At 53.5% G+C, this 21,322-nt stretch overlaps 8 protein-coding genes across 8 annotated transcripts; 4 read left to right on the top strand and 4 right to left on the bottom strand.

Annotated features, from left to right (window-relative positions):
- Window positions 1–245: 245 nt before the first annotated feature.
- Window positions 246–4,794, top strand: BO94DRAFT_624029 (P-loop containing nucleoside triphosphate hydrolase protein; the record flags this gene model as incomplete). The annotated part of the gene is made up of 4 exons (XM_025617190.1): window positions 246–999; window positions 1,076–1,308; window positions 1,356–1,869; window positions 1,921–4,794. The coding sequence occupies 4 exons, from the start codon at window positions 246–248 to the stop codon at window positions 4,725–4,727; spliced, it is 4,308 nt and encodes a 1,435-aa protein (XP_025467659.1). The 3' UTR covers window positions 4,728–4,794.
- Window positions 4,795–5,009: 215 nt separating this feature from the next.
- On the top strand, window positions 5,010–6,781 carry BO94DRAFT_624028 (MFS transporter; the record flags this gene model as incomplete). Its single annotated transcript, XM_025617189.1, has 6 exons — window positions 5,010–5,346; window positions 5,402–5,515; window positions 5,569–5,701; window positions 5,758–6,145; window positions 6,204–6,411; window positions 6,488–6,781. The coding sequence occupies 6 exons, from the start codon at window positions 5,010–5,012 to the stop codon at window positions 6,748–6,750; spliced, it is 1,443 nt and encodes a 480-aa protein (XP_025467658.1). The 3' UTR covers window positions 6,751–6,781.
- Window positions 6,782–7,032: 251 nt separating this feature from the next.
- Window positions 7,033–7,778, top strand: BO94DRAFT_534871 (uncharacterized protein). The gene has a single exon (XM_025611639.1). It carries the CDS (start codon window positions 7,124–7,126, stop codon window positions 7,307–7,309), a length of 186 nt encoding a protein of 61 aa, XP_025467657.1. The 5' UTR covers window positions 7,033–7,123; the 3' UTR covers window positions 7,310–7,778.
- Window positions 7,779–8,168: 390 nt separating this feature from the next.
- Window positions 8,169–10,540, bottom strand: BO94DRAFT_534870 (fungal specific transcription factor domain-containing protein). The gene has a single exon (XM_025611638.1). It carries the CDS (start codon window positions 10,246–10,248, stop codon window positions 8,200–8,202), a length of 2,049 nt encoding a protein of 682 aa, XP_025467656.1. The 5' UTR covers window positions 10,249–10,540; the 3' UTR covers window positions 8,169–8,199.
- A 174-nt stretch (window positions 10,541–10,714) lies between these two features.
- BO94DRAFT_57288 (putative cyclin) lies at window positions 10,715–12,951 on the bottom strand. The gene has a single exon (XM_025614946.1). The coding sequence runs from the start codon at window positions 12,790–12,792 to the stop codon at window positions 11,140–11,142; it is 1,653 nt and encodes a 550-aa protein (XP_025467655.1). The 5' UTR covers window positions 12,793–12,951; the 3' UTR covers window positions 10,715–11,139.
- Window positions 12,952–13,521: 570 nt separating this feature from the next.
- Window positions 13,522–15,149, bottom strand: BO94DRAFT_57286 (ELL-associated factor). Its single transcript, XM_025614943.1, has one exon. The coding sequence runs from the start codon at window positions 14,987–14,989 to the stop codon at window positions 13,676–13,678; it is 1,314 nt and encodes a 437-aa protein (XP_025467654.1). The 5' UTR covers window positions 14,990–15,149; the 3' UTR covers window positions 13,522–13,675.
- Window positions 15,150–15,537: 388 nt separating this feature from the next.
- Window positions 15,538–17,307, bottom strand: BO94DRAFT_57284 (Dor1-like family protein). The gene has a single exon (XM_025614939.1). The coding sequence runs from the start codon at window positions 17,082–17,084 to the stop codon at window positions 15,561–15,563; it is 1,524 nt and encodes a 507-aa protein (XP_025467653.1). The 5' UTR covers window positions 17,085–17,307; the 3' UTR covers window positions 15,538–15,560.
- A 248-nt stretch (window positions 17,308–17,555) lies between these two features.
- Window positions 17,556–19,918, top strand: BO94DRAFT_574961 (acid phosphatase DET1). Its single transcript, XM_025615052.1, has 2 exons — window positions 17,556–17,786; window positions 17,846–19,918. The coding sequence occupies exons 1-2, from the start codon at window positions 17,772–17,774 to the stop codon at window positions 19,763–19,765; spliced, it is 1,935 nt and encodes a 644-aa protein (XP_025467652.1). The 5' UTR covers window positions 17,556–17,771; the 3' UTR covers window positions 19,766–19,918.
- The last annotated feature ends 1,404 nt before the right edge of the window (window positions 19,919–21,322 follow it).

Raw genomic sequence — 21,322 nt, 5'->3', positions numbered from 1 at the left:
CTTATCTCATTTCCCCGCCGTCCATTCTACTGGTGAAACAGAGGCCTGATAAGGAATTGTCGAGTTCTACCTACATAGAGCTAATGCAGCTAACACAACAGAATCTAGCCTCGTGTTGCTGCCTAGAATCCCCCCGTTTAGCTAATCCGAATGCTTGTCGTACCAATGTACATGGCTAAGCATCGGACTTAATCCACATCCATCCCTCACCTTGAAGCAACTGACCAGGTATCGATACCCCCAGTATGGCAAGCTCTTGCAGCCCAGCAGCTGACCGATTATTTGGGCCTCCCATCCACGGTTGCCACTACTTAGATTTTACTCTCCTCTTCGAGCAAGTCGTGTTCGGCATCATCCCATCAGCATGTTTTCTTCCAGCAGTGGCCTGGAGACTGCTCCAGCTCCTCAGACAGTCCACGAAAATCAGATTGACATCGAACCAGCATGCCAAGGTCTCCATTTGGGTGAAAATCATTCTGAGCCTTGCCTTGATCTGCAGCCAACTTGCCTTACTGATGCTCTGGGCAATGGCCCCGCATTATCGCAATAAAGCCACCATTGCGTCGCTCTGCCTGTCATTGACGTGCTCACTGAGCATTCCGGTGCTTTCCTGGAATGAGCATATGCGATCCATCTCGCCTTCTAATTTGCTATGCTCCTATCTCTTTTTCAGCACGTTGTTTGATGGTGTCCAAGCCCGGACATTATGGCTCCGTGGTACTTCGACTATTGCTGGGACTTTTACTGCAGGGTTGAGTATTCGTTTTTTGATGCTCATTGCGGAGTTACAGGAAAAGCAGAAGTATTTGAAGCCGCCATTCGCTGCTTATCCGCCAGAGGTGAAGGGGGGCATGGTGAATCGAGTTGTCTTTTGGTGGCTGAATCCCCTGTTGGCTCGTGGTGCTCGCGGCTTGTTGGATCTCGGCCATCTCTTTCCTATTGACTCTAATCTTGAGGCCGAGGTTGTGCAGACGAGATTTAGTGCGAAATGGCAATCTGGTATGTTACGATTTTCTTAGTCCTGCTTTTGTTCCCAACCAAGGGGATGTTTCGGGCTAATTGCTTTTCTATTCAGCACAAAAGTATCACCATGGAGGTCAGCACATGTTGCTGCTGGCGACATTGTCTTGTGTTCGACAAACCCTGATCTGGACAGCAATCCCTCGGATTGGTTTGATTGGGTTCAAAATTGCCCAGCCGTTGCTACTAAATCGTGTGATTCGATACCTCTCTTCTGCCGCCTCTGAAGACGATGCGGTTGGACGGGCACTTATTGGAGCTACAGTCCTGATCTATGTGGGCACGGCGGTATGCTTCAATTTCAAGCAGAGGCATAGCTATGCTGACATGTTCAGGTTACGACATCGCTCTATAAGCATGGGATCAATCGTGTCATTGCTATAATGCGAAGCATGCTGGTGGTTGCACTATATAAAAAGACGCAACATCTTGATACGGCTACGGTGAGCAACTCAGCAGCGCTGACGTTAATGAGCACCGACACAGAAAGCATCTGTAACAATTTGATGCGTTTAGATGCTTTATTTGCCTCTCCGATTGAGGTGGGGCTTGCCTTGTTCTTCCTTGGGAAACAAGTAAAATTGGCATGCCTGGCATCGGTTGGATGTGCCCTGGCAGCAATCCACCTCAGCTATGTTGTGGCCGCCCGTTCACCCCCACGTCAGAGGAAATGGAATCAGGCGGTCCAGAAGCGCATTGCGACTACCGCGTCAGTCCTCGGTTCAATTAGAAGCATTAAGCTGCTCGGTATATCTTCTTTTGTGCAACAGCGGATATGTGACCTCCGCAACGCCGAGGTTGAAAGCGCTCGGGGGGCCCGGATGCTCATCATGTGGAGAAATGTTGTTGGTACATATCCCTGCTCAGACTTCTAATTATTTACTGATCTGGTACTTCTAGCAAATATACCCTCAATTGCCGGACCGATCCTTACTTTCACGATTTTCACAATGGTCTCAGGAAGTGATGCGATTACATCAACAGACTCTTTCACCGTCCTCGCCCTGATTGCTTTAGTCATTCAGCCCATCCAAGTCTTTGTCCACGGAATCACCCAACTAGGAGTTGCTCTAGGTTGTTTCAAGCGAATCCAGGACTACCTTCTAATACCAGAAGTAGAGAATGATCACCCTTACAACGGTGTCGCGACGGAAAAGGCCGTTTCAAGTGGTAGTGTGTTCGAGCTTGAGACCCTTCCAATGAAAGGCACAAGATGTCTGTCGGTACGCAATGCCAGCTTCAAATACGCAGACGCTACAACACCGATTTTGACCAAAGTTAACATTGAGATACACCCCTCTACATTGACAATCGTCACCGGGCCTACCGGCTCCGGAAAGTCTTCCCTACTCAAAGGACTCATAGGAGCAGTACCCTGCATTGCTGGTTCTTACTCAAAAGATGTGACAATGGCTTATTGTGCACAAGAACCTTGGTTACCGAATGTCTCTGTTCGGGAACTCGTCATCGGTCCTTCTTACTGTGATGAAGAATGGTATACCGCTGTTCTTCATGCCTGTGCACTAGACGAAGACATCTCTACCTTTTCCGAAGGGGACAGGACCTGCGTGGGCTCCGGGGGTACTGCCCTAAGTGGTGGTCAAAAGCAACGGCTGGCAATGGCGCGGGCCATTTACTCGCGCAGAAAGCTCCTGGTTCTTGACGACGTACTCAGTGCATTAGACATTATCACTGCTAAAAAGGTGTTTGATCGTGCTTTGGGGCCGCGAGGTCTATGCAGAACTCACAACGTGGCAGTTATTCTCGCCTGCAGTGATCCTGAGCGTATTTCCTCAGCTGATGCTGTCGTGACCCTTAATGATGGCACTGCCACATCTGGAATCCCGCCCGAAGTTCCTGTTGAAAAAATTGTCTCCATACTGAGTGATACCGAAGCCAGTCCTAATGATAAACAGCACCCCGTGACAACAGGAACGGAGAGCAAACTGATTGAGTCACGTCAGGACCTGCCACGCAGGCTTGGTGATTTCTCGGTCTATCAATACTACCTGAAAGCAATTGGTTGGAAACCTTCTGTCGGCCTCTTCGGGCTTATAGTGGTGCAGATATTTGGGACCAAATTTCCTACTCTGTGGCTCCAGTACTGGTCGGACCATGACTTCAACTACTCCCTGGGGGTTTATCTGGGCGTGTATGGAGTTTGTGCTGTTATTCAGCTGGTGGGCACCATGCTCAGTATTTTTTGCCTCATCTTGCTCTTAGTGCCAAAGAGCGCTCGCCGTTTGCATGGGCAGTTGTTGATCGCTACGATGAATGCGCCATATTCATTTTTCACCATGCATGACAGTGGGACTATCCTGAACAGATTCAGCCAAGACCTCTCTCAGATCGACAACCAATTGTCTGGCGCACTTCTCATGACCATTGTTGGGGCATGCCTGTTGATCGCCGAGGTCATGCTTATTGCTGCGGGAAACAAGTATATCGCGATTACAGTGCCATTTGTGATTACAATATTCTACGCCCTGCAGAACTTCTATCTGCGCACCTCGCGTCAGCTTCGGCTCTTGGAATTGGAGGCGCAGAGCCCTCTTTATACTCACTTTCTCGAAACCGCCTCGGGTACGGACACAATCCGTACATTTGGCTGGCAAGCCATGTGGGCGACGCGGTGTCATCATTTGGTCGACAGGGCGATCCAGCCATACTATACCCTTTTTTGCATACAACTTTGGTTGAATCTTGTCCTGGACCTTATGGCTGCCGGGTTGGCTACTGTGGTGGTGACCGTGGCGGTCGAGTTACACTCATCAGTCAGTACTGGTGCGATTGCCGTGTCTCTGCTAAACATTCTGGGCTTTAGCAGCAGCCTATCGTATCTCATTACCTCGTGGACACAGCTGGAGACCACTCTTGGCGCAATCGCTCGCATCAAAAACTATGAAGATACGCTTCCCAGGGAGGATGCCCTAAATTTGGAAATTGTTCGGCCGCCTCCCGAGGACTGGCCGTCTCGTGGCTCGATCAGACTTGATCACGTCTATGCAAGCTACGAGGACAACCCAAGTCCCCATCGATGCATACTTCGAGATGTCACATTGACCATCCATTCGGGACAGAAAGTAGCAGTTTGCGGCCGGAGCGGGAGTGGCAAGAGCTCTCTCATGCTCCTTCTTTTCCGGCTTCTTGAAGCTACATCTGGCTCTGTATTCATTGACGAGATCAATCTGCGCGAGATACCCTGCAGCAATCTACGACAGCGTCTGACCGTAATCCCTCAAGACCCTTTTCTATTGCCAGGAACGCTACGTTACAATCTCGATCCCAGCGGCCAGTCCCCAGACGACGCGATGCTTTCCGCTCTGGATATGGTAGGCTTAGGGAAGGATCCTAGTACACGCCAACCCTATTCTCTCGACCTCCAAGTGAGTGATGCGACCTTTTCCCGCGGTCAATGTCAGCTTGTGAGTCTCGCACGAGCTCTCCTCCGCCGCAGTAAAACAAAGCTTCTTGTTCTTGATGAAATCAGTGGCAATGTGGATATCGCCACGGAGCGATTGATGTTCCAAATTATTCGGGACCATTTCAAGCATGTCACAGTGGTTGCAGTGACCCATAGACTGAGATGTATCCGGGACTTTGACCAGATTGTGATCATGCAGGATGGCTGTATTGTGGAAACTGGAGACCCAGCCGACCTGCTTGGTAGGCCGAGTCTGTTCAAGCAGTTATGGGATGAGCAGTAACACATCACATATGGCATATAGCATGCGATGGTGAAAGCGTTAGCCAATTACGCATGGAGTTCTCATCTACCCAGTATCACGACTTGCAAACATAGGAGCCTAGACTGATAGTTTCGCACTATAGACTAGACGTAGAAGATAAGCACATTATGATCCCATTGGATGAGCGAGCCCATACCCGCCGGAGTCCGTAGTATCCCTGCAATGAATCTGTGCACGGTCCGCTGGGGTGTAGTTAAGAGTCGCATGCTCGCTGCTGCATTGTCATTCCTGCCCAGCAACATGTCGGGAGTTGAATCAACACCACAGGATGGAGAGCCCTCTTCAACTACTCCACTACTTGGTGATGATCAGCCCCCAAAGAAAGACATTTCCAACATCCGCGCCCTAGTGATCTGTGCTGCATTCATCTTCATCGTCGACTTTGCTTCAGAATTGCAATTTGCGCCCACGAATCAACTCCTCGAACTGTCCGTGTGTCGGTCCTATTATCGTTCCCTTGACCCTTCCAATATAGCACCCGACGGTACTATCCTGGGCAAAACCTGCAAGATCGATGTGATTCAAAGAGAAGTTGCTATGTTGAGGGGCTGGTTAGGGCTTGCACAGGCACTCCCTGGTATGCCTCCATGTCTTCCCCCCTTAGACTCTTTCCGAGAAACTGACCAGATCAGGACTTCTCCTCGCCATCCCCTACGGACTGCTGGCACAACGATATGGGCGCAAGCTGGTGGCAGCCTTGGGGCTCAGTGGTGAGATCCTAGCTAGTCTCTGGATCTGGCTCGCGTGTGAGATTCCCAACCCCACTGTCCCCATTATCATCTCGCTGATATCAACATAGGCCACTACACTCCACGGTTCTCCAGCTGGGCCATCGCCATATCGGCTATCATTCGCTTCATTGGGGGCGGATCCTCGGTGATGTCGTCGATGGTATTTGCATTGGTCTCATCGTTTGCATCCTCGCATAGCCGGTATTCATCCCTGTCTGTCAGCAATAGATCTTGAATACTGATTGTGGATTGGCTAGCACCCGGGTCTTCTTCTACATGGCAGTCTCTCAGATGGTTGCTGATCTCCTATCTCCGCCGCTGAGCTCGTTGCTCTTGTCGCGATATGGGCCGGATATTCCCTACCTTATGGGGACGCCTCTCGAAATGGTGGGCTATCTGGGTATTTATATTCTCCCTAACCCGGACCCTCCGTCCGATGGCAACAGCAATGAGAGCGACAAGAGTGAAGCTCAACCCCCACGAGCGCGCAAAGCAACGCATCCTAAAGAGGTCTTCTCCTACCTCCTCTCTCCCACGGGTCTTCTCCCTCTTCTACTGGCTTTTATGGTGCACAAGCTCAGTCGTCAGATCGAAGAGCTTATCGTTCAATACACGACGGTCCGATTCGGTTGGACGGTTGCACAGGTACATATACGCCTTCAAAATACCAGCTTTCCAGAAAACTAACCATATTATAAAACAGAGCGGATACCTACTTTCCCTCTCCGCAGCCATGCATATCATCCTAGCCTGTGCCATCCTACCATGGACTCACCGATTCTTACTGACGATATATGCTCGCAACAATGCAGCAAGTGCTGATCTCCTCCTGGCGAAAGGAAGTGTTGTATTTCTTGCAGCAGGTCCTTTGATAATGGGCCTTGCTTCTCATCCTGGGATGTTGGTTCTTGGTATGTATACACCCCCCCTCCCCCCTTCTCCCCGTTGAACACCTATATCTTCATCCGAGAAACTAACGTTGATCAGGTCTCATGCTCTTCATCATGGGCACCGGCTTTCGCCAATCCGTGCAATCGTATCTAACCGGCGCTGTGCCCCCCGAGAACATCACATTGCTATATACCTCCATCACTGTGCTGGATGCATTGGGATCCCTGGCTGCTGCACCACTGTTGGCGTATACTCTGGCTGCGGGGATCCAGGCGGGGGGGATGGCTATGGGATTGCCGTTTCTGTTGGCGGCGGGATTGTATACTGTTAGTGGGGTTGGGGTGTGGCGTGTTCGGTGACTGTGTATGTAGTTGATGAGTATGATTAGAGAGTTGTAGATATCTGCAGAGTGCTTTTGTAGGTTTTTCTTACTAGATAGGATATTTTATATACCTCTGATCTAGATGGTATACTACACGGGCATCTAGCATAGTCCACTAGTATAAGCTAGGCAACCAGATTCACAAGTCCATACATACATACATACATACATACAGACCATAAGCACTAAGACGATCCTCGATAAGCCCCTCCAGTTCCCCCCTCTTCCCTTCTCCCTCATTATCAGACAACCCCCCTCCCCCTCCCCCCCAACCCAACACCACATATCCACATCCCCATCTCCATTCATTCAAACCCAAACCCAAACCCCCTACCTACCTACTCTACAACATGAAGGTAACCCTAACCCTCAAACACCCCCAAACAACCGAAACCTCCCGCTCCGAGAACCCCCCCCCCAGGATCAGTTTCGCAGCCCCTACCCTAGACGTCCAAGGTTTCGGCGAATTATTTTCCTCGTGGCTTGATTCTCCGGATTCTATCATGGAGGGATATGCCATGGTGAGCGATGTTTGATCTGCAGGTAGATTATCAGTCGGGGGTTAGGAGTCTAGTTTGGGAGAGATGTCGCTTGGGTTAGGAGGGGAGGGGTGGGTAGTGTTTGGTTTTGGTGGTGGTGGTGCTGTGTGTGGTATTGTTGGATAGAAATGATGGATGCTGGTATTTGGGGAGAAAGGGAGGGGGGGGGGTTATGCTGTTGTGTTTGTTTTTGTGTTTCTGGTTTGGTGGATGTACAGGGGAATGGAGGGGATCGGCATGGTTTGATGTATTCGGTGGAGATTCAACTTATGTTTATATGACTGTCTGGCTTCTACGACGAATAATGACTAGTACTATAATGGGATGATGGCTCGAGTCTACCTTCAAATCTGTATATAGACAAGTCACAGATTTGATACTTGAACACACAGTCACCAGTCTTGTGAGTTGAAAATATCATGCGTGTTGGTTTAGATTTTTCTCTACTTACCAGTCCCTTGTTGGGAATTAAAACAGAAAGAAGGTAGTGTGTTTGGTCAAGTGATCAGGGGAATGGGGATTATATGACATCATTTATATCGGGGGTGTATAGTGTATTGTTCGTAAGAAGTTGAGCCGGGGGGGGGGGGTGTAAATACAAAGTAACAGCACAATATGTTCTCTACTCAAAATAAGATGGCCCCTGGATGAGATGGAGATGGGTGTCTGAGGACTCCGAATGGGATTGTAGGTAAATATGTAAGAATAGTCTGTATGCATACTGTATACTGTCGATGACTGTAGGTTCGATGTTGGAGCAGGGGCTGATTAGAATGCTGCTTAGGAAGTATGAAATAAAGGGTATAGCAAAACTGAATAAGGTTAAATCAATTCAATTATGTTAGTTAAAGCTAAGCAAAATCTATATCCAGTCCTATGTCACAATTCTATATCTCATGAAACGTCGGCTGCTCGATGGAAATATACCCCGGCACATACGGCAACTCGGCCGCCGTATACAACGGTACCATCGGCCCCGGTTCCGTCACCGTCAGCTCCGTTTTGTACTTGGACAGTCGGTGGAACCGCTCTTGCACTCTCCGCCACCGCCAGTCCGTCAGCAGCGTGTCGTCTGCGAACAGCGAGTCCAGCCGGGTTGTCTGCTCCAACAGCCGCCCCAGCCCCTGGAGGACCCCCGGCTCCCAGCATTGCAGCTGTTTGTGCGACAAGAGAAGAAGCGTGTCGATGGCGCTGCCGCACGCTGCCAGGCCCGCCATGTAGGACCGGACACACGATTGGGTGCTCGACCGGGGTAGCGCGTGGGTGGTCGAGATGTTGACGAGAACCGGAAAGCTGCGCAGAAAGAACATGAGGCAGTCAGTAAGATTCTGGACGATATCGGCGGTGACAGCCAAGGTCTCCATTCGCGGAAAGAGGAGGTGGATGAGCAAGGTCCGGTACGCGGTCAGGATCCATGTCTGTGCGACCTGGTCCTCCATGTTGGCTTCGATGATCTGCACGTTCCGCGCCAGCACGGCGCGGGCCTCGCTGCAGAGGTTTCCAATGTCGACCTTGTAGAGTTGGATATTGCGGAGTTGTTGGTGCAGCTGCGTCTGCCAGGAGTTGGGCTGGGATAAGGGTGACGTCGGCCCGCTAGACTGTCGGGGGAAGATCGAGTTGAGATGCACGGCCGCCGACGTGATGTGACTGATGGTCCAGATCTCCTGGATCCAGGCCCATTGATACGGGAGTGTCGACAGGTTGTCCGCGGCTTTATCGAGCTGGAGTACTAACGAGGCGTCCTTGTTCATGGGCGGGTGCTCGTGCATCATCGCGAGCGCCGGCAAGCTGTCGTCAACGATGTTCAGATGCGTGAACGACCAGACCATCAGAGCGAGCGTCATCCACCCGAGAATATACATCATCTCCAGCTCGATCTGCACCAGATTGATCCCGTTGATTTGGCGGACGTCCCGCGAGGACCGCGCCAAGGTATCCATCGTCAATCGAGTCACCGTGCGATTTGCGTAGATGCTGTATGCCATCGCCGGGAAGATGTTCCCCTGACACGTCTCATGCCATGCCAGCAAACTCAGAGCCTGTGCCGTCGACAGGTCGGCCGAAGAGGTTGAAATGTATTGTAATCGTGATGACGCCCACTGTAGGAGCTGTTCAGATTCCACTCGAGCTTCTGCATCCTCCAACTCAAGTAGCGCACCTCCCAGAATGACAGCAAGAAGCAGAGGGTCGTAGGCATTGCTTCGGACGTCACGCAGCAGCAGCGTCTTGGAGAGGGCCATGGCCAACGGATGGGCGCCAAACCACACGTCAATGAGTTGAGTGATGCGGTAACTGTTGTAAGCGGCAAGTGGCGCCGGCTCCAGGGCTTTGGGCGATCCATTGGAGCTCAAGGCCCATCCCTGTCGGAAGAAATGGCCCTGGTCGGGGAAGAAGGAGAGACAGTCGAGACCGCTGAAGCGGGCCACGGTAGCGTCGACGAGATCCTGGGTGAGCACCATGATGAGCTCGCGACAGCCAAGCTTGGCCGGGGGCAGTCGGGGAGACCCAGCTTGGCTCATCGGCATACTCTCCATACTACGGCCCTGCAGCTTCTCCTGGATCTCCGCCGACACCTCCACCAATGCCTCCGCAACGCTCTTAAGGCGCGGCGAGAAGAGCTGACCCGTCGCCGCGGCCACCGACGGACTCGGGGGCGACGTCCAGGGGGCCTTCTTCATGACGGGCTCAACCAGGCGGCTGCTGGTGCGGGCACCCGAGGCCCGGGGACGACCCTTGGGCCCACCCTGGTCATAAAGGCATTCGATCTGGCGGTCCTTGCAGGCGCTGCAGACACTGGCGCCGGAGCAGCGCAACTTGCGACTGCGGCAGAAACGACAGCTGCGTCGCCGGTCCGTGACGGGAGCCGGGTCCATGTTGGCTTTGATTTCCAGGCGCTGTTTCCATACCGGGGTGCCCATGGGCTGGTCCAGTTGCATTGACGGCCGCGGACTGTCACGGCAGGGGAGACGGCGGCCTCGAGCGCGGCATGGCGGATGGTTTTGTTCCCTGGAGGCAACATTCCCTATCGAATCGTGATGTCAAGCATTCTTGCGATGGATGCGAGCGGAGGAGGTGTCAGCCAGCCATGGCGGAGAAAGAATCCTGGCGGTATGCAGACAACGAGTATGTGCAAATGTGCAACAGTAATGTCTGCCAAGCTCCCCGCCAGCCAACGCCAGCCCACGCCAGCCCCTGTCTGGCTTAGCTGCCTCAGCCCCCGGCCTAGACTATCCTCCGAGTAGACTAGTGGTAGACTTACCGCACCGTTACCTTCCCGCTAACTCCCAGCCGGCCTAGTGCGTGATCCACTGGGCAATCAAGGTTGTCGCCGTGACACCCTCGCGCCCCGAGTGGGATTCCAATGGGAAGGGTGACGGCCAGCCAAGCTGCAAGGGATCGCCGGCATCCATGGATGCGCTCTCCTGTCACCCTCGGCAGTTAGCCAGGTAGCCCGGGGGTTGACATCTTCGGCTGTTGAAGTCTGAAGAAATCACTGGCGAATGGCTCCTGCGTGCACGAGCGCTCTAATTCAACGGTAGAAAAGTAGTATAGTTTAATTACAGGTCCTGTGTCTCATATCCCCCCCCCTTCCCCTCCACCTTACGTAGTCCTCCGTCCTCGGAGTCAGGCCTGCTTCTAGGGTCCTTCGGAGGATAATGGGGAATGCGCGAGTTCACCTCCAACGCCATCGCGGCGGAAGGTATGTATGTAGGTATCAGTCGGTCATTCATGTTCCGTCTCGTTCGTCCACACTACTGTAGTATATACGTGGTAGGGCGGGATAAGAAAGTGGGTGTTTCGGTCCAAAAGGTATCCAGGTGAAACCATCATAGCTCGCCCTCCTCGCTGCCACCCCCGTCGTCCTCGGGTTCCGGCGCCTTGGGCGGCTCCGGCTGCGACGGCGGACGGGGTTCCTCTTCTGGGGGTGGCGGCGGAGGTGGTGACGGCAGGGGCAGTGAAGGTTGTTGCTCATCAAGCGACGATTTCCTGCCATCCGTCGAGCCAGACGGCCGTCGTCGTCGCCCCGCTTCGGGTTCCGGTGCCCTGTCGCCCCGAGGTCGTTCCAGGGGCCGCCGGTCCGTCCTGCCGGGCCCGCCCTGCGAAGGCATGTTCTGTTGCACAATCTCGTCAATCCGTTGCTGGATTGGATCGACTGGCATCCCCGGGTTCGCTCCCCCGGGCCGGCTGCTCGTACTGTCCCGGCGGGGGAAAGGCCGAGGGGGCGGTGGCAGGGGGTGCGGATGCCGCGACGGTGTTGGGTATGCGTGCGAATATGAAGCCGGGGGACCGTGGCCGTTCGCATGCTGGCGGTCATGGGAGAAGGATGACACACTGCTGGGGGCATGAGCCTTGGGAACGCGTGACGACGGAGCCTTCACGATGGACGCCCCCTCCGTGTCCGTCCGGGATCGCTTGGGGGACCGTCCACCGTTTTGCGGCGCCGGCCCTGGGTCTTGCGAGTGTATCGAGTCGGTTGTCAGGGCGGAAGGAAGCACCTCGTCGGGTTCTCTGGAGCGCTTCCGACCGTTGACGGCGTCGGTCTCACGTGCGTTGTCGGTTTGACGCGTAGTGTCTGTCGGGCCACCCGCGCGCGGGATCCTGGTCTTCTCAGTACCCTCGTCTGTGCTGATGGGGGTGGTCAAGTAGTACGGGCTATTTCGATTCGTGGCATTGGTCTCATACAGCTTTGCCATTCGCATGCACGCACGACGCACCTGGGTCAGGTCCACATCGATCTGCTCCCACCACGGCCGGCCGAGCCCGTCGTCTTCGAACCCGACGTCGCAGTGCTGGGCGGCAGCGTATAGAGCAGCGGCCGCAATGGTACGGGCTGGGAACTGCAGGCAAAGGACGGTGTATACGGAATCATTGACAAAGGCCCATGCGGCGTTGCGGAGCGGCTTGTTATCTTGCATGGTGAAGAAGCCGAGAAAGTCGTACAGGATGCGGTATGGTTGCTCGAGCTGCAGGTCAAAACAGAGCGCTTCCAGGACAATGTCTTCGTTAACCAGGATGGTATCGCGCCATCGCCAGAAATCTTTGGACTGCTCGTCCACGATCATGTTGGGCTGTTTCTGCCCCACCCGGCAGCAAGCAACCACCAGCTCTTTCATCCTGCGGATATTTTCCTCCACTTTTGTAGCCAGAAACAGCGCCGCCGCCGCAGTCGTATAGGGGTGGGTGCCGGGTCGTTGTGGCAGGTCGACCATGCTGTGTCGCATGAAAAACCGGTGGAAATAAACGGCGGCGGTTGAGAGCGTAAGTTGCGGCAGCTTCAGCATAATACCAACCTGATTGATGAAGTTGACGCCCTTGCTGCGACTCATGTGCTCTGCCTCCATGGCCATGCCATCCAGCTGCGATGGCGTCCGTGTGAGCTCCTCATCGGTGAAATACCAATGCGCCTGCGTTTTCAGGAGGACGGGATTCGACGGCGCAGGAACCGGTGGGATTTCGAAATGATCTGCTGGAGATTCCATTGAGGACGGCGGAAACTAACCAAGTTGTAATGATGTTGCGGTTACAGTGATCTGTCGGGACTATTGAGTACTCGTGGTGTAGAATGTCGGAGCGAGAGAGGTGGTCAGGCAGGAGATGCGGCAAGTGAGAGAAGAGGGAAGGATCTCGAGAGTCGCCCAGCCTGACGGATCGCGCGCGAAGTGAAGCGGCCTTCCTGCTGGTCTGTCCTACTTTAGTACCGATCACCCAGTGTCTTGAGATTGAAATGTAGCAGCGTGGCGGGGGTTCTCTTGGTAGGCTGATGCTCGATCAAATCTGGTCGGGCTGACGGTAAGAGAATGCTCATTGAAGCAGGCAGCGTGATATTGGTCTTCGGCGGGTTGCTGTGCGGCATCGATCAGGTGTTAATCATTGCGGAAGATGCCCTTCATCGCATCGGAGGTGATCGATTAGCGGGAAGCCATACACATCGGAGGACTCCGGGGGTGACCTGGGGGGAGGAAAAAATCCGGGCCCGGATGGGAATGAGTGGTCCACGGCGTGAAAGGCGAGGTGGAAAGGAGGGAATGGAGGGACTGGCAAGAGTTGGTTGGTGAAGGGACTGACTGGGAGCTGCTCCTTTCCAGCCCTCGTTTTTTGGGGATGCCGAGCCGCCCAATGACGATCCGCGCTCGGATCATTGCGTTGTTCCGCCCCGGACGATCGGTCACACTTATCTATCTAGTCCGCCGTACTCTCCAATCCTCATCATCAGCCAGTGCACCAGCTGCGTATGTATCATTGCTTCCTAATGCCAAAACTCCAAACGGCGCCTTGCTTGTATGTACATAGATACAGGGAAGAAAACATATTAGAACAACCCGACTCGCAACCCCCCCGGAAGAAATCGACCAGAAATCCGCATCATTCTTCCTCACTAACTTCGCTCTCATCCTCGCTAGCCATATGATACTGATGGGACGGCGCATGCGTGTATGATTGCTGGCTTCGGGCCTCTTCCTCTTCCCGCGCGCTTTCCTCAAATGCGGCTTCCATTTCAGCGGCTAATGCATCGTCATCCTCAAGCTCGTCCTCGTCTTCACCGGCCCCGGGCTCAAGGTTCACGCCTCCCGAAGCCACAGGTGCCCCTCCGTGGCCAGCCGGAGATGGAAGCCGCAGGTCCTCGATGTCCTCATCGTCCTCATTATTATCCTCGTCGGCAGGGGTGTTATTCGAAGAGAAGTGTGCTGGATTAATACTAAAAGGACGCGACGGTGGCGGCGAGCCCATATCGATGATCAGATCACCGTCGATTATGATATTCGACCCCGGTGAAGGAATGGCCTTCTGAGAAGATACTGCACCCAGCCCCGTGTCGGAAGGTGAGAACTTGGACGGCTCCGTCGGAGGCTCTTCTTCGACAATCGTCTTCCTTCCATCGCTTTTCTGCGCAGGACGGGCTGGAGACCTGGGCCGTGGCCTGGCGGCCGCAGGCTTGGGGGGCCTAGCCCCATCCGACTTCTTTTTCGAGTGGAGCGGGTTCGGACGGCTCACTGGGCGAGGTCGGGGACTAGGGGTGGGCTTGGTAGCAGACATGAGGGGAGTGTCAACCCTGCTTGTATAGGAGGGGTGTTCCGGAGTCTTGTCCGAAACCGACTTGTCATCGTCCGCATTTTCCTTGGGAAGAAAATGGCGGTAGTCGTAAGGGTTACTGTCGTCGGCCGGGCCGTCATCGTTTCCGCTGGCATTGTCTGAGGCCCGGTCATCGCCCGATCCATGGTCTTCCTCCTGCAGTGTGCGTAACTGCTCATACTGCTCAAGTACCTGCTTCTGGGATTTGGCAGGGGCGGACCGCAGATTGAAGTGTAGCTGCGTTGCGACCGGCTCCAACACAAACACTTTCCGCGCCGCGTCGAAGACCAGGACCAGATTGTGCTCTCCAGAGTCCGAGACAGCTTGTGCTGGGTCCACACTTCCTTGGTACGAGTATGTCAGAACATTGTCGGCGTTCGGGGCTTTATCGGTAATCGTAAGATTGTAGCGATCTCGGGACTGCCGGGATCGGGTGATGCGTTGCCGTGCCGTCGCAGATTTGGTCTTATAATTATACTGGATATTGACCAGTTGCGACTGGGCCGAGCCATTTTTCCCGGTCAATCTGTCGCCCAGAACGACCGGGTACTCGGCTTGTTTGGTCGGATCGATCAATCCGCCGGTCGATAAAGCGGGGGCCGCCATCAAGACGAGGTTAGGGGCGGGGATGGTGTAGGTCGAAGAGAACGTCTGCTATTCTGTATATGGCCTTGGTGCACACAGTCAGGGAGAAAATTTCATTGCTTGGAGGTCTATACGCCAACAGGGCCCTGCACGCAAGGGAGAACGTCACACAGCGGCGGCGGCAGTCGAAGGGGCCAGAGCGACCGGAGAACCAGCACCGGTCATGAAGCAACAGCTATATAAAGAGGGGTCAGGAGATAAAGATAATTAGCAGAAGCTGTATAGGTCACTCGAGGATCGAGACCCAGGTGATCACACTTCACAAGGGGTGGGTTGGTTGGGATGTGGAGAAGGGAGAGTGGAAGAGAGGGCGCTGAGGAGAAGATGACGGGACGGACCCCGACTGGGAAGAGGCCTCGACAGCGTTGGACGGCGGAGGCCTTCCCCCTTCCGGTTAGTGCGCCCGGGTGTTCTGACTTCCCCTTTCGAGGCACAAAGGCGCCCATCTTTACTTTCCCGGAGGGCTCCAAGAATAGTATCAAGTAGGACTGTGTAAGTGGTCGTCGTGGCGGTGTATTCCCCCGATATTCCATCAAGGATTGATTCCCTTACACTGGCGATGCCACTCGCAAGGTTCCTTTGACCGAGGACCCTGCTGCTGCTGCACCACCACCACCACCACCTCCCCCTCCCCCGTCAGCTGCTCCAATCGCCCTGCCAAGGCTCGGTGTTTCCGCGTCACGTCCTCCCATTCGTAGGCCAAGTCATCCTCCTCGTCCTCGTCGGCGTCGTCCGTGGCATCACCCAGCTCGGTCAGGATCATGCCAAAATCTCCTCCAAGCCGGCCCAGACTGGCCGCGCAGTACAGCACCTGGGTTAGGAGACTCTCCCGGGAGCTTTTGTCCCGGACGTTAGGGAGATACGTGCGCAAGGTGTCCGTTAGTAATTGGACCAGGTGCATGGGAAAGGTGGCCAGCGCAGGTGGCAGGCACTGTAATGGATCTTCTTTGCGAGCCGGTCGCGATGCGGCCGCTTTGATCCGCGCATCAATCCCCCGTAAACCTGCCACTGCTAGTTCGGACTCGGACTGGTCCGGAGTAAAGATGTTCTTGTATAAGGACACGATCGCAAAGCTCTGCTCGCGGAAGATTTCAATATACCGTTTCAGATACTTCTCCGTCTGATGTCCTTCCGACCATGCTCCCGTTGCACCGTTCTTTTTGTCCATTGTCGGAGCCCTACGGTGCGTCTCCTGGTCGGCCAGCTCTCGTAAAGGATCCAAAGCTTCCAGCATAGTTATCAAGTTCGCCAGCCTACAGATCAGGAAGATAGCTCCCAAGGCGCCTTCCCCTGACACCGGTGAGCCTTCGTTGTGAAGGTGGTCGAGCTCCGGTGCCACCCTTCGCAGCCAGCCTACCGTCCTCATGGCAGCGGCTAGTCGCAGGTTCTGTGCCCGGAGACCCGCGATCAGATTCGATGTCATATCCTTCATGGCATCCTCGGCCTGGGTAACCACGTCTTTTATGAGCGGGGAGTCGGGATACAGTGTCTGCAGCCGCTTGATGTGTGCATACAGATCCAATGCCGTCGAATACGTCGTTGAAACCGAGCTGCCCGTAGTCCCCGAACTGGCGGCTGCAGAGGAGACGGCCGTTGAGAGCAGCGTAGGTAGCTCTAAGATGTCGGACAGCCGGTCGACATTTCGAGCGAGCTGCATCACCTTCTTTCGTTGCTCGAGGGATACATTTTCGGCAGCTCTGCTGTATTTGGACGAGAACTGGACGGCCTCTTCGTCGAGTTTCGGGACTGCATCTCGGAGTTGCTGTGCGTCCCGGGTCAACTGAGGGATGGACGCGCGGAGGTTAGACAGGCGATCGGCGGACGTGACAAAGGTCTTGTGTGAGCGATTCGACAGGGCTTGAAGCGACAGAAGGGTGGAATGAGAAGACTGCGTCAGCGACTGGGGTTCCGTGAACTGTAATGCTTGGAGAGAGAGTGTAGGGAGTCGGTTGAGATATTGAGCCGTGGTGGAATCATGGTCCGGGTCGCAGAGGGCAGCGGAGGCCTTTGTCGCAGCCAGATGAGGGGCAAGTAGCTCATAAAGATAGTCGGTCATCGCTGAAGGGGCCTGCTGGTTTGCTGGGAGCCGGGATAGTGGAGAGTGAGAGGGTGAAATGGCCGGTCAGTGTGCCGGAGGAAGAAACAAGCCAGATTTGTTGCCGGTTCGTGATGGCTACGGCGGCCTTTGCGGCAACTGGCGAAGTCGGGCTTTCCGGAGGCCATTTCCAGACCATGGCCTCCAATAGTTTCTCTTGGGTCTATAGCTAAGATTATCTGAGATAACTGGAAGTCTATATGGACAAAATCATCTCCCTTGAATAGTGGTTTCCATACAGGACCACAACTCCAGCCTTATATGTCAATATACTGTTGTATACGGTAATATTGGAAACCATCTGGACCCGCGGCGACTGACATCATTCGACGCGCTAACCCCATCAAGCCAACCCCAGGTCCGTCCCGCCAATGGCCGACCCGCATTGCAAATCCCACTCCCTCCTCGTGCTTCTCCTGCTTCTCCTCTCATCGCTTCTCCTCCCCCTTGACGCTGTCTCCTCTGCGCCTGACTCCTGCTCGTCGGTCGTTTTCGCCTCTCTGGGAGCTACGGTGTATACGTAGTACTTACGACGTGGTCAGCACGGTGGATCTGCATTTCGAAACCTACCATCGTTGTCCGATCTAGCGCTTGTCTTTTCCCCTCAACCCCACTCCAACCCAACTACTACTGCATGCAACAGTAATCATGGGCAAACCGCGGGTGAGTGCTCCGCTGTTGGAATCCATTCCTATCCCGGGTACTGTGTCTCACTCTAGCAGATGATCATCTTGATCCGCCATGCCCAATCCGAAGGAAACAAGAACCGGGAAATCCACCAGACCATCCCCGACCACCGCGTCAACCTCACCCCCGAAGGACACCGTCAGGCACAGGAGGCAGGCTCCCAGCTACGGGCGCTTCTACGACCCGATGACACCATCCACTTCTTCACCTCTCCGTATCGTCGTACCCGGGAGACTACCGAGGGTATCCTCCAGTCCCTGACCTCAGACTCTCCGGCCCCCTCTCCATTCCCGAGGCATACAATCAAGGTCTACGAAGAACCCCGGCTGCGGGAACAAGACTTTGGCAATTTCCAGCCATGTTCGGCCGAGATGGAACGGATGTGGCTCGAAAGGGCAGACTACGGTCACTTCTTCTACCGAATCCCCAACGGGGAATCCGCTGCCGACGCCTATGACCGCGTCAGTGGGTTCAACGAGTCGCTGTGGCGTCTGTTCGGAGAGAATGACTTCGCTAGTGTCTGCGTACTGGTCACGCATGGGTTGATGACCCGGGTGTTCCTTATGAAATGGTACCACTGGAGCGTCGAGTACTTCGAAGATCTCCGTAACATCAACCACTGCGAATTCGTCATTATGAAGCTCAACCCGGATAATGGGAAATACGTCCTCCAGAACCAGCTACGCACATGGTCCGACCTGAGGAAGGAGAAAGAGCAAGAGCGGCAGCAAGAGCGGGCAGTTAAGGGGCTGGGCCCAGCGCATCCAGCACCGCCCGAGACATCTGTCCCTATTAGACGCAAATGGGGTGGCTGTCCAGATGGGTGCGATCATGGCGTTCGACGAAAGGGCTCCTTGCGTGCACCTCGTGGGAACACAGCAGAGCACCTGAAGCATCACCATGAGTCTCACACCAAAAAGACAGCGATCAATGACGTCGCCCACAGCCACGCCTCTCAAGAGAAGCCAAACAACCTACCCACTCCGTCCACAAAAGTAATGGCAAGCACCTCTCAGGTTGATCAACAAATGCTTAGAGCTCCAGAGCCCGCCCTGGGAGATCGCTCAATTGATGCAAGGCCTTTGGAGAGAACTGTGCCCTCCCCATCCCCGCAGTATGACTTTCAAGGCGTCCAGCTAGAAGCCACATCCACCTCTGCCTCCACCCAAGCAACTTTACCAACACCCGCCACATCCAACAGCACCAATCTTCCAAACCGATATCTCTCAACATTAACCCCAACCCCAACCTCAAATACAATTCCCCGCCGTCCCGGCCTCGCGCATCTCCACCGCGACAGCGAAGATCACCTCCTTCATCCTCCCCACGCCAACTACGCCTACATCCACCTCGTCGGCCGCGATGGCGGCGGCTCCCTAAGCGGTGTGAACAGCCTCGCCCCGTCAGAAGACGAGCGTGACGAGAAACCTTACCCCAACACACACATCCACACTCATAGCCATGCCCAGGCCTACACCCGCCCCAGATCCATCTCGAGCTCCCACCAATCCAGACCATCTCAAGACCTGGACAACGACGGCGACGATGAAAGCAGCAGCAAACAGGCTGCGCGACTCCGACGCACCCGATCACATAACCACCATCATCGCCACTTTCCGGTCCCGGGGCGCCGTACTCTCACCAAACGAGTGACCAGTGTCCTTGACCAGGGACCCTCCAATCAGGACAGGTCAGAAGATGGACCCATTCCCACTGATACTCCAACTTCAAAAGCCGAGAATAATCATCTCGGCCAAACGGACGAATACGACCCCGCCCATGACCATGAAGACGATCAATACGACGACGATCATGACCATGACTATGAATGCGAACACAATCACCACCATCACGACGACGGCGATAGAGAGGAAGGGGACTACAACGAAGACGACGACGACACTCTCGAAGCCGAAAGACGTCATGACCAAAGCATCAGAGGAAGTGTTTACTAGGACAAGCCGCAGGCGGTCATCTCCTCCTTCTCCTCCCTTCCTCCCTCTCTTTCTCCCTCTCTAGCTAGAAAAAAAAAGAAAACCCCCAACCAGACAGATACCACGAGCATACCACGAAAAGACAAATTAATCAATCAACCATCAATAATAAAGCCTATCCCATGTATTCAACCCGGCCACCACATACATACATCATGGTAGATTCCTCCCTCCCTCCTACCCTTATAGTTAACCTCATCATGACATACACATAGACCAACAACCACCCCTCCTTCTAATCGAATCAGCAAACACCACAAATCCTCCAGACAAAACCCTAGCATTTCCTCCCTCCCCTCCTCCCCTCATGTTCTAATAATCCTGTTTTCCTTTGCTTTGCTTTCCTTTCCTTGACTTACTTATTCCCCTTCTCAATCCGTCCCCCCCTCCCCCCCTCCCCTCCACCGTATACGTACCACTTACTAAAACCGAAAAAGATACTAGCAACTTACTAACTTAGTACATATACGCCAACTGAACCAACTACATTTCATTTCAGATACATACATACGTAGGCAGGGAGGGTTTTATTGTTTATTTTGGTTTCTGACTGTATCTGTATTTGTTTTTTTGTATTATGATTTCTGTATATAATATGATATAATATAATAGATAGCTTGTTAGTTTTTCTTTCTTCTGTTTTCCATTATCATGGATTGGATATAATATATTTGGATAGGTAGGTATTGATCTTGGTTGTTTGGTGATGTTATGAAGTCAATCAATCCATGCACGGTTCCCCGCCAAGAAGGAAAGAAAGAGAAAATACAAAAAAAGAATCGTGAACAAACTACCGGAAATAGATATAGGTCAAGTCAAGTCAGGAACATCCCTCGACGGTCTAGGGAAGCTCAAAATGTCTTTGCCCAGATTTCTTGTGGTTGGTATGAAAGTAGTGAATCTAACTTACATTCATGGAATGAAGAGTGAGAAGGGGAAAAAAAAGCCTCACAAGAAGTGCGGTCACCCGAGGAGAATAAGACAAGACAAAGAGTAGATAGAATGGGCATAAGGGGGGAGTATCACTTTTCAAATGCCTCACCAATGATTGGGGGACGATCGATAAACAAACATGCAAGATGAAGGTCATGGAAGGTAAAACGAACAGACAAAAGTAATGTACAACCAAGAGTACAGCGACAACTCGATGCATGTGGCACCAAGGCAGAACTCTGGTCGCATTGAAAAGAAAACGAAAATGGATCTGTCGACCGGAACAGATTAGTGCAGAAAGAAGAAGAAAAACAAGAGCACGGATTAAAGGAAAACCAAACAAATCGAGGTATTAACGCCACGGGACTCAAGTGGAGTGTGGGTGAGAAGAAAAACCAATGTACCAACTTGACGAAAGTCAAGCAAAACAATCTATGAGTAACAATCGCCAGATAAAATGCCCAAATCCGGAGAAAATGAGGAAAAGATCGAACAGGTCAAAGAGAGAGGCGGAGAAGGCGCAGGCGAAACACAGGCGAGAACGCAAAAGAAACAATCGTAATTGTCGTGACATCTTACTCCACA

This window comes from Aspergillus sclerotioniger, assembly GCF_003184525.1.
Source record: "Aspergillus sclerotioniger CBS 115572 chromosome Unknown BO94scaffold_13, whole genome shotgun sequence".
In the NCBI taxonomy this organism is placed as follows: domain Eukaryota; kingdom Fungi; phylum Ascomycota; class Eurotiomycetes; order Eurotiales; family Aspergillaceae; genus Aspergillus; species Aspergillus sclerotioniger.
Note: the sequence above shows the minus strand (reverse complement) of the source record. Positions and strands in the feature narration are given on the sequence as shown.

Bases quoted from the DNA above. Each gene is read 5' to 3' on its own strand.
- BO94DRAFT_57288 (XM_025614946.1), bottom strand. From the start codon at position 12,792: ATGGAATCTCCAGCAGATCATTTCGAAATCCCACCGGTTCCTGCGCCG.
- BO94DRAFT_534870 (XM_025611638.1), bottom strand. From the start codon at position 10,248: ATGCAACTGGACCAGCCCATGGGCACCCCGGTATGGAAACAGCGCCTG.
- BO94DRAFT_57284 (XM_025614939.1), bottom strand. From the start codon at position 17,084: ATGACCGACTATCTTTATGAGCTACTTGCCCCTCATCTGGCTGCGACA.
- BO94DRAFT_534871 (XM_025611639.1), top strand. From the start codon at position 7,124: ATGAAGGTAACCCTAACCCTCAAACACCCCCAAACAACCGAAACCTCC.
- BO94DRAFT_57286 (XM_025614943.1), bottom strand. From the start codon at position 14,989: ATGGCGGCCCCCGCTTTATCGACCGGCGGATTGATCGATCCGACCAAA.